Source organism: Triticum dicoccoides, chromosome 5B (genome assembly GCF_002162155.2).
Source record: "Triticum dicoccoides isolate Atlit2015 ecotype Zavitan chromosome 5B, WEW_v2.0, whole genome shotgun sequence".
In the NCBI taxonomy this organism is placed as follows: domain Eukaryota; kingdom Viridiplantae; phylum Streptophyta; class Magnoliopsida; order Poales; family Poaceae; genus Triticum; species Triticum dicoccoides.
Genome location: NC_041389.1, coordinates 613956826 through 613969298, shown reverse-complemented (window position 1 = coordinate 613969298; position 12473 = coordinate 613956826). Strand labels below are relative to the sequence as shown.

Below are 12473 nucleotides of genomic sequence, written 5' to 3'. Positions count from 1 at the left end.
CATGCTTGTGGCCACCATGATCGATGTGGCAGCTTGGTGTACTTGTGTGATGTTGCAGCAAAGTTGAAATCGTCAGGCCGTGAGCGCGGTTGGTGATATACGATGACGCCGCTTTTATTGCCAATGTACATTCTGTTTGTATTGTGTTTGCTTGGTTCTTTGGCGCTTATGTATGTCATGTAGTGCTTAGACCTAGTTTTGCTAGGTGTGATGTGTCCTTTTGTACAGGTTTTCGTCCGGTTTTCCTTTAATAAACCGAGCAATCTCAGCCTTCGGGCTTCTTCTTCTGCAATGGAATCTTAGCAGCTCTCCTGCTAACTTAAGAAAACCTCAGGGCTCTGACCCTCAAATCCGCTCTTGTAAACAACTATACTCAAAAAAAAAAACCTACCAATTACCAAACACCCATGATAAAGGCCTACCACGTACTCCAAATTCATTGCAAATCCGTAACCATGTTTGTTTCTCTGTATTGTCGCAGAGAATGAAATCTCAAGACTTGAATAGCGACATTCATCACCGAGCCTGCACTTGAATAGCGGCACTCCATTCTCGATCTACACTAGCAGGAACGAATCCGCTTCCCCCTGCTACGCACACCTCGCACGGACAGCTCCGCAAGGACGGCATAGGAGACAGTACTAGCATTTTAATAGTCTATCCAGAATTTTCTATTCGTTTTGTCTCGAGCCGCTAGTGACTAGTACTACTAGTACTAGACGCCCTCCTAGAGGATGGCAAGGACTCCGGGGCGCTGTGCTGTGGGTTGGTGCGATTTCAAAGTCAACGAGGGCTTGTTTGTTCGATCTGGGCGCATCTGCTGGTTCGCCGGGGCGGGGGGCATCCCCCTTTGCTCCAACCATCCAATACAAGTAAATATCAGAGGCATCGGCTCATCTTGCAGCACCAAGATCTTTCTACAACCAGAAGCCAGGAGCTAATTTCTATCCTTAGATCCAAGGTAGGCTATCTCGATCTATCGCTTTCTCTAATTTCCTGCACCGGCTCATTTTCTGCGTGAGATTTTACTACCATTTGTTTCGAGATCCGATGATTAGACTGGACTTGGTTACTCGGAGCATAACATTTGGATTCTAGCTCCACCTTTATCTGAGGAAGGGCTAAGATCCAGATTAGAGATTACTCGGAGCACATTGCTTGATGAGAATGCATAGTATATTTCCGTGTTCGCTCTACTGCACAATATACCAGCCAAGATGACATTTGTTTCGCTATTGGTTTGTCACAGCGCAGGTTACTGAAGCTGTAGCAATGGGGATGGTCCTTGAGGCTTTTGCACCCTACGTGATGAAAATGCTCGTGGAGATGGCACAAGAAGAGGTGGGGATGCTCCTCGGTGTCTCCAGCGAGATCGAGAGCATGGATATCATGCTCGGCGACCTCACGAACTTCCTTGCCGATGCCGATCAGCGGAACCTCACAGATGAATCCGTTCGGGACTGGGTTGCGCAACTCACACGCGCCATGTATGGGGCAACCGACATCATTGACCTCTGCCAGCTCAAGGCCATGGAAAGTGGTCAAGCTTATGGCATGGGGTGTTTTAATCCTTTGCTGTTCTGTATAAAGGAACCTTTCCATGCCCACGACATTGGCATCCGCATCAAGGAGTTCAACCGGAGGCTTGACGCAATCAGGGAGCGTGGCGCTGCATTCAACTTCGTAAGTCTTGGTTCCCTCGAGGACCATGGAGGCGAGGTGCACACATCTTATCCCTGCAATCGCGAGACTTCAGGAGAGCTTGACCAGTGGAATGTGGTTGGGGAGAAGATCGAAGAAGCCACAGAGGCATTAGTGGCCGATATCATAAAAACAAGAAATGAGGTCAACAACGACATCGCGGTAGTCGCCATCGTAGGCGGGTGTGGGATTGGCAAGACCACCCTTGCGCAGAAGGTCTTCAATGACGAGGCCATCCAAGCTGGGTTCGACAAGAGGATATGGCTGAGCGTCAACAAGAACTTCCAAAAGGCTGAGCTTCTGAAAACCGCAATCATCGAAGCCGGAGGTGACTTATTACATCATGGAAATGAGGCCTTGCTTGTGCAAAGGCTTGGCTCGTCCTTGGAAGGGAAGAAGGTCTTGCTGGTGATGGATGATGTTTGGAGCCCCGAACCATGGGACCATGTGCTCAGAGTACCATTTCTAAATGGTGCTGTGCAAGGTAGTCGAGTGCTCATCACCACGAGAAATGAAGGTGTTGCCCGTAGGATGAGAGCCGAGCATCCCTACCACCGTGTAGATAAATTAGGTCCAGAAGATGCCTGGTCATTGCTGAAGAAACAGGTGCGTACTGGATCGAAATTATCGTTTTGACTTTAGCCAATTTATACATCTTGCTTAGAATTCATGGTTGAACTCATCACTAGTGACAAATTGGCATGTGCCACTTGGTACTTATTCAACCAGTAACCTCTGAGTACAAAATGGCACTAGCTAGCAGCTCTAAAGTGTTCCTTATTGACTCTACTGGTTTAAATTGATCGCAGATAATCTCCAGCGAGATAGATGAACCCGAGATTGATATGCTAAAGGATATTGGATTGCAAATTATAGCAAATTGTGGTGGTTTGCCACTTGCTGTTAAAGTGATGGGAGGATTGTTGTGTCAGAGGGACAGGCGACAGCGTGACTGGGAGGTGCTTCTGAATGATTCAAGTCCAGGATATGAAATGCCCAAGGAGATAAACTACTCAGTGTACTTGAGCTATGAAGATCTGCCACCTTATCTGAAGCAGTGCTTTCTGCACTACTCACTTCTTCCTACAAATACAGTGTTCTATGAGAATGACATTGTTGGCATGTGGATTAGCGAAGGTTTTCTTCACGGAAACTCACAGGATTTGGAAGGTTATTTAGATTTGGAAGATTTAGGAAGTGAGTACTACAACAAGCTTATACGGAGGAACCTTATAGAGCCAGATGCAAGGTACACTAGTCAACGGGTTTGCAACATGAATGATGTTGTTCGCTCATTTGCTCAATCCATTTGTAGGGATGAGGCACTAGTAGTGGCTCACAATGGAGATATGTATGGTTATCTTAGTTCAAGAAACTTTTATCGGGTGTCTCTACAAAGCAAAGGATTGGAGTCAGATATGTTAGTCTGGAGTCTTGTACAAGAACAGACATCATTGCGAATGCTAGTATCAATTGGCCAGATAAAGCTTAAACCTGGTGATTCTTTGATGGCTTTTCCAACTCTGCGAATCCTACATATAGAATCCACAAATGCTGCTGCGTTTGTTGAATCTTTGTGTCAACTGAAGCACCTGAGCTATTTGTCTGTAGCACACACTGATGTATCTAGTCTTCCAGAAAACATCAACACGATGAAATTCTTGCAGCATATTAACCTCCAGGGCTGTGAAAGTTTTGAGAAACTTCCTGATGGCATTATAAAGCTAGAGCAGCTTAGGTATCTAAACCTTAATGACACAGGTATAAATGTTATACCTTGGGGTTTTCATGGTCTAATAAATTTGAGGAAATTATATGGGTTTCCAGCCCATATGGATGGTGACTGGTGTAGTCTGGAAGAGTTGAGGCCTCTTTCCCAGTTAAGAGAAATTGGATTGAAGGGTTTAGAGAATATAGCTGCTCCCTCATTTGCCGCACAGGCCAGGCTTGGTGAGAAGGTGCATCTTACCTACTTGAAGTTAGAGTGCACCAGCAGATCGGGAGGTGATGAGTTGGTTAAGGAAGGAAGAGGTGTTTTTCAGGATGAAGAAAAACAACGAATTGGGGCGGTGTTTGATAGGCTCGCCCCACCACACTGCTTAAGCATTCTTGACATCCAAGGATACTTTGGTCTGCAGCTCCCAATTTGGATGAGAACAACAGAAGTGATCCTTCTTGAAAGCTTGGTTGTTCTGACGATGGTAGATTTGGCTTGCTGCACCCAGCTTCCATCTCGCTTGTGCCGGCTTCCCAACTTGAGGATCCTTAAGATTCAACGAGCCCCAGCCATCAGCCGTGTTGGGCCTGAATTCCTAGGAGCTCACGAAGGTCATATCCAAGAGTTGATCATGTTTCCTAGATTGCGTGAGCTGGTCTTCTTTCGAATGGTGGAGTGGGAGGAGTGGGTGTGGGAGAAGCAAGTAAATGCGCAAGCCATGCCTGTCCTGGAGGAGCTTCTGCTCGATAACTGCAAACTCAGTAGCCTTCCTCCTGGCCTTGCCTTCCACGCAAGGGCTTTGAAACGACTGGTCATTACTGCGGCTGTAAACCTCAGCTCTCTTGATAGTTTTGCCTCTGTTGTTGAGCTTGACGTGTATTTCACTCCACAGCTGAGAAGTATAACTGATCTGCATGAACTCCAGAAGCTTACAATCGCATTCTGCCCAAAGCTCGAGAGATTGATTCGTGTTCCTGCAATCCGAAGACTTGTGCTGGAGGATTATGACATGGAAACACTCCCGGGATACCTTCAAGATGTAGGGAACCTGGGCGTTTTGCAGCTAGACTGCAGCGCAGAGCTTCTCACGTCCATAGCATTGGGCAAACCTGGACCAGAGTGGAAAAAGTACAGCCATGTCAAGCATGTCAAGGCATATGCACATGATGGGGGCAATCGAAGGAAATGGTACGTCTTATACACAAAACATCCCTACAAATTAGAGACGAACATCAGCCAACACTCATCCAAACTGGCAGGTAACCAATCTGCTTCACCAATTGCTCATTTCGTTTTATTTTTTATTTTCTTTCCATGTTACTTGTAATAGTCTATTTCAAATTATCTTCTACTTTTAACTTTTCCTTCATTGACTCTGGCAATAGCTGTTGGCAAAGATGAAGACAAGCTTATTGGCAAAGATGAAGAATACATTATTGGCATAAACAGCTTAAATGACTCAGGTAGTTTATTAAATTACTTCATCAATTTTCCATTTTTGTCTATCTAGCTACTTGTCTCTGTGAAACAATGTTTTATATTTAGAATGCCATAATCTCTCGGTGTCTCTCTTTGCAGACGGCAAATAGGCTGTTGGCACTCATGAAACCAGTGAGTCGGCAAGTAGTTAATTAACCTAATTCTTAAACTGTCAAGTTGTTTATTTTTGCGACATTTTTGGTATGCACACGTAAGGGTGCAAGCGGCGTACCCGCATAGGCCCGCAAAATCAACCAGCCAGTATAAAGTGAACTAACTCCATCAAACCAATGTTGCAACTAATTTGGCTCATTTTGTATACGAAGCGCGCTGGATTCAGGCGCCACTTTACATCCCTACGCACACGCTAATATGAACCTTAATTTAACCATCTGTTATCCAATGACTCTAAGAGATCAATAACTATAAAGTGGTAGCAATTCATTTATTCATTGCTTGAAATTTTTATAAATTTCAGTCACCTTCCTAAGTCTTTGGATCGGCATCTAACAGTGTGCATAGCCTCATACACATCTCATTGTATATAGTCTACGGAATAAAATTGCAGTTACATGTTACTAAAATTGTAAATGTTGTGCAATTTTAGGTGACTGAAATTTACAAAAAACATCAGGCAACTCAAACTAGAAAACAAAAAATGTTAGCATATGTGGACTTTACATGTCACACGGACAAGGAATGAAGGAATTATGTAAAAATATTATCAAAAACAAATATGAAAGGTACTATTAGGCAAATTAATGGATTTCAATTTTCATCCTCCTTTTGCCACACCGCAAGTTCCTCCCTTGTGCCACGCATGACATGAAGCCGCAGAACTGAAACTACATATTTTGGTGTGATACTAATTGCAGGCCCACACAATACATGCATGGTCCACTCTATCTCTTCCTCCTTGCACTTTGTTACATGCACCTTATGTTTTTTACCCGCCATAACCAGTTCAGATGTAGTTGCATCTGCATATGTTGATGACGTGCCTGTATCAGTCACTTATTCTGAGGACTTCGGTTCAAATCTAGTTGCATCTAGGTCCTGTATCAGTCACTTTTTCTAAGGACTTCATACAGATCAGTAGAATTTTTCAGAGGAACTCTGGTAGAATTTACTTGCAATACTTATTCATGAATCTTAAGAAATGGCGCTAATGTCAACAAACATATATATTTGAAGCACAAAGAACATGAATTTCAGTAGATTTACTTGGTCATTGGTGACACTATGCCTATAGTACATGTAAACTTTAAGCTAATGAAATAGGACTATTTTTCTTAATCTTGAGCAGTTGTGCTAGAATAGGTAAAAGAAGTCCTTGTTAACCATCTTGAGCAGTTGTGCTAGTTGTTCAAAAGAATGCAAAAGGATATATAAATCTATTAAAAACATTCTTTTTCTGACGCACAAGACAACCAATTGCTCACTACAGGTAGAGAGCTCCTCTTGCTTGTTTTCTTACCTTTACCACGTGCAATGATTAATCTAAACTTATCTTTGACTATTTGTTTTTTCTTTACTACCACAGTCAACGAAGATAACCGAGAACTTGTTGGAATTCATAAGCCATGCGAGGATCTAATCAAGTTGCTGATGTGTGGCGATGAGAAAGAACTAAAAGTGGTCTCCATTTGTGGAACTGGGGGTTTGGGTAAAACCACTATTGCACGTGCAGTTTATAGGAAGATTGCAAATGAATTCAGTTGTAAAGCTTTTGTTGACGTGCCCCGTGATCCTGACATAAAAGTGAATATTGGGACCATATGTGGTGAAGTTGGTTGTCCTCGTCCCAAGTTTGAAGAATGTGATGTTCAACAACTACTCGACCGACTCAAAATATTCTTTGAAGAGAAAAGGTGCGTTTTAATCTTTTATGTTATGCATGGTATGATTGGTATCGCATTATGAGCAATCAAAGTGTTGATATTTTTAGCAGTAGCAAACCAAACATTATGGAACCTTTAGCGGATTGCAACCCCTATTCCGGAATGTAAGAAATAGAGTAAATTAGTGTCCTTTCTCAAAAAAGAAGAGGAGTAAATTACTCCCTCCGTCTCATAATATAAGCACATTTTTGACACTACACTAGTGTAAAAAACGTTCTTATATTATGGGACGGAGGGAGTAGTTCCATGCCTATGCGATGTTCTGCAGAATGTTAACATAGTATAATCAAGAGTTTTCAACCCTTCCCCTTGGCGGCTAGGGCAAACTCTTCCCTCCAGGCTTCGTTGGCAAGCCCGTGGATTCGCCTCCCCTCTAGTTGCTGCTTTGGTGGCTGGTGCGGGGAGGGGAATTCCGGTGTCTTCGCTCCGACTAGTAGTTTAGGTTAGGTTTTTTTAGTCCTCGTAGGTGCGGCGCTCGGGCGGATGGCGGCGCTTCTTTGAGTTTATCTTTTGGGCTTCGATCCTCCTCGAGTTTGTCAATCTGGACGTAATCGACGGAGCTCCGGCGTAGATCTCTGTCGTCTCCTTGGGCGGCGAGATTAGGGTTTCTCGTCATGCGTGCACAACGGCGAGATTTGGTGTTAGTTGCTTCAAATCTATTCAAGGGTTTAACAGCGACAATTGCGGCTCCAATGTGCTGGTCCTTAGGGGCACGTGTGCGAACACTTCTCGTTTGTCACCAGCAAGGTAAAGCCATTGGCGGCTCGTTGTGGCGGTGGTAGTGGTAGTTTGGTGGTTTAGAGAGCTAAATGTAATTTTAATTATGTTTAAGGTGTTTTGTATTTCTGATGAATTTTATAATAGATTTGAATCTTTTTTGCAAGAAACATAGTATAATCAATTTAATGCAAAAATAAAATATGACTATTTTCATAGGTACTTCCTCCGTCCGAAAAATCTTGGGACAAACTCGGGACAAGCTTTTCCAGACGGAGGGAGTATGTGTTTACGACTTTGTATAAGTTGAGACTTTGCATAAATTGAAGGGTCGGCCTGGACATCTGGGGTCAGGGTTGAGCCGAGCCAACCGTTGCCTCTCGATTTCCAGGGGCGGTGGGCCCATGGCTCATCGAAGAACGGGGCCGTCCTCAGGTTTGTTAGCTGTCGGTCGACTTTGCTATGAGTCGGCTGATCCGACCAGTTGGAGGCAAGCGCGCAGCTCCTCGGCCGGGATGCCTAACTTGTTGCGCTCTTCGTTCTGGCTTAGACGTCCTGCTGGACCACCAGCCCGGCTGCATTATCTGCTGCTAGGAGGCGCTCGGGGCGGCCATGAAGCAGCTCCGTGGAGTGCAGCAGATCGTCTTGCCATATGAGAAGGCGGTTCTTGTCCTTCTGGGACTTCTTGGGTACCTTCTGGATTTTCTGCCAGGTCTTTTCAAGCTTCTGGCTGGTCGGGTGGTCGGGTCAGTGCCTGTGATTGGTATGTGCACTTTTTTGTCGTCAAGCTCTTCCTCCTCGAAATCGGTCTCGGCGTTGGCGGCTTCAGCGCTGCCGATACTTCGGTGTCTCCTGCCACGGGCGGAGTGGTGCTGACACCAGGATAGCCTTTGGACAACTCTCGGCCGAGTCACCCATCTCTTCGTCAGGGTCCTCGAGCTCCTCGGTATCATCGGGTTCTTCAAGGACGTCGTGGAGTGTGTTGATGTTGGCAACGACGTGGGAAGTGGGTGGGTTGAGTAGATTTCTGGCCATTTTCTGCGGGAGTGGGCCATGAACTTGAGATTGCCGAAGTGGAAGATCCGGCCCTGCAGCAAAGTTCTCGACGAGTTTGAGGAGGCCCCGAATGCGAAGATCTGTCCTAGCGCGAAAACGTCGACGTTGATAGAAGATCCCATCAGGTCTCTTGGTTCGCCTAGCACATCCCGTGCCTGGCGAGCCAGTATCGGAGTATTTTCCTACGGATCCCTTGATAGGGTATCCTGGCTAGACGAGTAGACCGGAGGGGAAACATAAGGTTTACCCAGGTTCAGACCCTCAAGATCGATGTAAAACCCTACTTCCTGCTCGTGTTGTATCGCTTGAGCATAGGGGTGTACAATGGTGATTGAGGGCTTAGTACAAATTCTAGGCTCTCGTGGGTATCAACTAGCCCTGTCTTCGGCTTATATGGGTACCGGGGTCCAGGGTTTACAGGATCCTAGTCGGTTAGGGCTACGGAGGGATCCTCCTGGATGCCGGCTTCCTTGTCATGTACTCCAAGTCTTTCGAGTCCTTCTCTTCGAAGGGCCCATGGGCTGGTATGACGGCCCAGGGCAGAAACCGACCTAGGGGATCCCTGGCTGGCCTACTCGGGCCGGCTTCAGGTATGATGAGGCACCCCTGGGCAAATAGCACTATCACTGACTCTGTTTAGTGTTCATTTTAGCATAAATGTAGTTTGTTTGGGGTTTAATTTAGCTCAAAATTAAGTGTAATATACTTCAATTATGAACTACTATGTATAACTATGCACTATGTGGTTTTAATCTAGTTTTAACTTTGAGTTTCAAATGAGATGTTTCTGCACAATTTGGATTTGAGTTAAATTTGAGGGTCCAGCTAGGTCAGCACATTTTTTAACTCATATTGAGAATTTAAGATTTGAGGGAAAAAAGATTTATCTGTTTCTCTCATCTATAAAAATACGGTAAGCAATTTGTGTACTCTCGGAAAAAAAAGTTTTGAGGGAAAATTTGAGAGATCATCTTTTAAGGGTTTGGCTAGAGATGCTCTAAGACATATCTTTTTTCTTTTGATTCGAGAGGGTAGTGATCCTACGTTAAGAAATGAGTCATGTTGGAGTTTTTTGGTACCATCATACATACTTTTCCTCCTTCTGTGGTTGTTATTTGATAGTATGTAGTTGCATATTTGCATGCTCATGCCTGTGATATGCCATATCAACAGGTACTTAATCATTTTGGATGGTATGTGGACCACATCAGTATGGGATCAAATTCTGCCTGCACTGAAAGAGAATAAACATGGAAGTAGAATAATGATTACAACTCAGAATGCCAGTATTGCTGAACATGTTGGTGGTCTTTATCATCTGCCACTTCTTTCTTACAATGATTCAAATATGTTATTCTTCCAAAGAACATTATTTGGGAGTGAACGTCATTGTCCTCCTCAATTTAGAGAATTGTCCAAGAAAATGATAAGCAGATGTGGACTGTTACCATTAGCCATCATTGTCGTAACTGATTTACTGCCTAAAGTTATGGTGTTAGATGAATGGCAAAAGGTGTGCGATTCTATTGAAATGGGTGACAATATGGAGAATATCAGAAGAGTTTTACAACACACTTATGATGATCTACCTCAAGATCTCCAGAGATGCTTGCTGTGTCTAGGTATTTTCCCAGAGGGCTATGAGATTGGAAGAGATAGTTTGGTGCAGAGATGGATAGCTGAAAATTTAATATGTGGGGAGCGTGGACAGAACTTACAGGAACTGGGTGAGAGTTATTTTTCTGAACTCGTAAAGTGTAACATGATCCAACCGATAGAATTTGACAGTTCTGGAAGGGATCTGCTTTACCGTGTACCTGCAATAACTCTTGATTTTATTGTCAGTTTGCCAGTTCACAAGAATTTTGTTACTATATTACCTGCCCTACAACAACAAACAGATCTCTCAAGCAAGGTAGAACGATTATCTCTCCAAGACAGCAATGAGCGACATGATGTGCTAAGAGCAACCAAGACCACTGGCCAAGTGAGTTCACTCTCTCTCTTTAATGGTGCTGATTTGATGCAGCCACTTTCAAAGTTTCAAGGGCTGCACGTGTTATATTTACAGAGATGTGATTCTGTGAAGAATGAACATCTTAAGGGTCTTGAGAGTTTGGATAAGCTGAGGTATCTGGTTCTAGGCAGCAGTCAGATTACTGAGATCCCAAAAAAGACCGGGGAACTACGCCATCTGCAGATGCTGGATTTGAGGGCAACTGGTGTAAAAGAGCTACCATCGAGTATTGTTAAGCTTACAAAACTACGGTGTCTGCTTATTAACAGATCCACAGAAGTGCCAGATAAGATTATCGGGAAACTACATGCTCTAGAAGAACTAGCGGAAATCGATATCTCCAAGTCTCCAAATATTCTGCAAGAGATTAGTACCATGCCAAAACTGAGGGTGCTCAGCATTGCCTTGTGGTCATGGGATGAGCTTCATACCACACTTCTGTCCGACACTCTCTGCAAATTGACTACGAAGAAACTCAAGCATCTATCTATTTTCTCTTACTGTTTACTAGATTTCAAGTCAAAAAGAGAGTCAGATTTAAAGCCACTCCAAAAACTTGAAAAGCTTGAGATACAGGGCAGCATATTTGATAAATTACCACATTGGATTAGCAGCCTCACTGTTCTCCGCTCCTTGTCCATTGAGATCTACTCCTTTGGAAAGGATACCCTTGAAATACTCGGGAAATTAGAGCATCTTGTTTTCCTATCCCTTGTTGCGAAGCGGAGTGCAGGAGAAAAGTTAGTGATTGTTAAAAATACATTCTGTACCCTGAAAACCTTCCTTCTGTTCAATCGTGCCATGGCGATCGGGTTCGAGAAAGGAGCTATGGAGAAACTTCAAAGTCTTAAGTTAACGCTGCAGGCGTCACTGACAAAAACGGATGATCTTTGTTTGGGCCTGGATACTCTCTCTTCACTTCAGCACGTCCATGTTGAAATTATCTGCTTTAGTGCCACCAATGGGGCTGTGAAGGTAGCTGAGACTGCAATCCGGAGCATGATTGGAAATAACCCTGGTAAGCCTAGACTTGAAATGAAAAGAATCATGGAGGGATATATGGAAGAAGATAAAAAGGAAGAGTCAGAATGTGAAATCGAGGTAGAAGATGAAGATCAAGAAGCACTCTGTGTGACAAAGCCGGAAGAACAGACCGTTACAGCAAAGAAGAAGAAGAGCAGGAGGGCAAGGAAGAAGAACAAGAGGCATCACTAGTGAGGACTTCATTTCCCCACGCAAATCTGATTCCTGAAATCCAATCTGTTTATTTTTTTGGTCCTGATCATATACATTTAACACACCATTTTTCTTGTTTGCTTGCCAGGAAACAACGAAGATCGGTGCCTTCGCCTACTTCTACCTGGGTGGACTTCCATTTTGTTTTTGTTTGTGTTCTGTATTTGCTTCCGTTTGCACGTGAATTCATGAACTACCACCAGCAGGGTGCCTCGTGCACAACATCAGAACTTTATAATCTGTAATAGGACTAGTCATCTCGGTACTTAAAAACTGATGCATCGTGGTGCTGCCAGTTTTTTTGCCCCATAGCCCAAACCCGGGTGGTGGGTTTTTCTGGCGGTACGGTGCTTACAACTCTCTGTCTAATTTCTTGTACTAGTTCATTTATTGCCGTTGTGAAATATAATCAAGAATGAGGGAAACCTTGTTCGAGAATTTATCTTCATTCTATGGTGCTTCCTGCATGTTGCTACCTGCTAGTAGATAGCTGGAGTGATGGATGAAAGCTTCAGTTCACTGCTTTTTAAATCTGGCTAGCGCATGAATGCTGTATATTTTTTTCATCCCCATTTCCCAGAATGGAGCTTTGTGTTGTGCTGCTTGTTGGTAGACTGCTCTCAGTTGAGCTGATTTGTTTGCATACTCG

General features: G+C 44.0%; 1 protein-coding gene across 5 annotated transcripts; it reads left to right on the top strand.

The window, feature by feature from the left end:
• The first annotated feature begins 694 nt into the window (after window positions 1-694).
• Window positions 695-12272, top strand: LOC119312064 (putative disease resistance protein RGA3). 5 transcript variants are annotated; one of them, XR_005151225.1, is made up of 8 exons: window positions 695-961; window positions 1250-2307; window positions 2511-4677; window positions 4804-4881; window positions 6441-6768; window positions 9745-10298; window positions 10417-10558; window positions 10643-10765. XR_005151225.1 is itself a non-coding variant. In XM_037587789.1 (8 exons), coding segments are annotated over exons 2-8 (5583 nt in total). In that variant the 5' UTR covers window positions 705-961; window positions 1250-1272; the 3' UTR covers window positions 11914-12272. The 5 variants fall into 5 exon arrangements, 4 of the variants coding, with proteins under 4 accessions (XP_037443687.1, XP_037443686.1, XP_037443685.1 ...); XM_037587789.1 differs by adding an exon at window positions 11913-12272 and having other exon boundaries at window positions 705-961; window positions 9745-10558; window positions 10643-11802; XM_037587790.1 differs by lacking the exon at window positions 10643-10765 and having other exon boundaries at window positions 10417-10620.
• Window positions 12273-12473: the final 201 nt, after the last annotated feature.

What these genes read in the sequence shown, in the direction of transcription:
- LOC119312064 (XM_037587788.1), top strand. Translation starts at nt 1,273, where the DNA reads ATGGGGATGGTCCTTGAGGCTTTTGCACCCTACGTGATGAAAATGCTC. An exon ending in ACACTCATCCAAACTGGCAG is followed by an intron (nt 4,678 to 4,803) that starts GTAACCAATCTG and finishes CTCTGGCAATAG; the next exon opens with CTGTTGGCAAAGATGAAGAC. An exon ending in ATATTCTTTGAAGAGAAAAG is followed by an intron (nt 6,769 to 9,744) that starts GTGCGTTTTAAT and finishes CCATATCAACAG; the next exon opens with GTACTTAATCATTTTGGATG.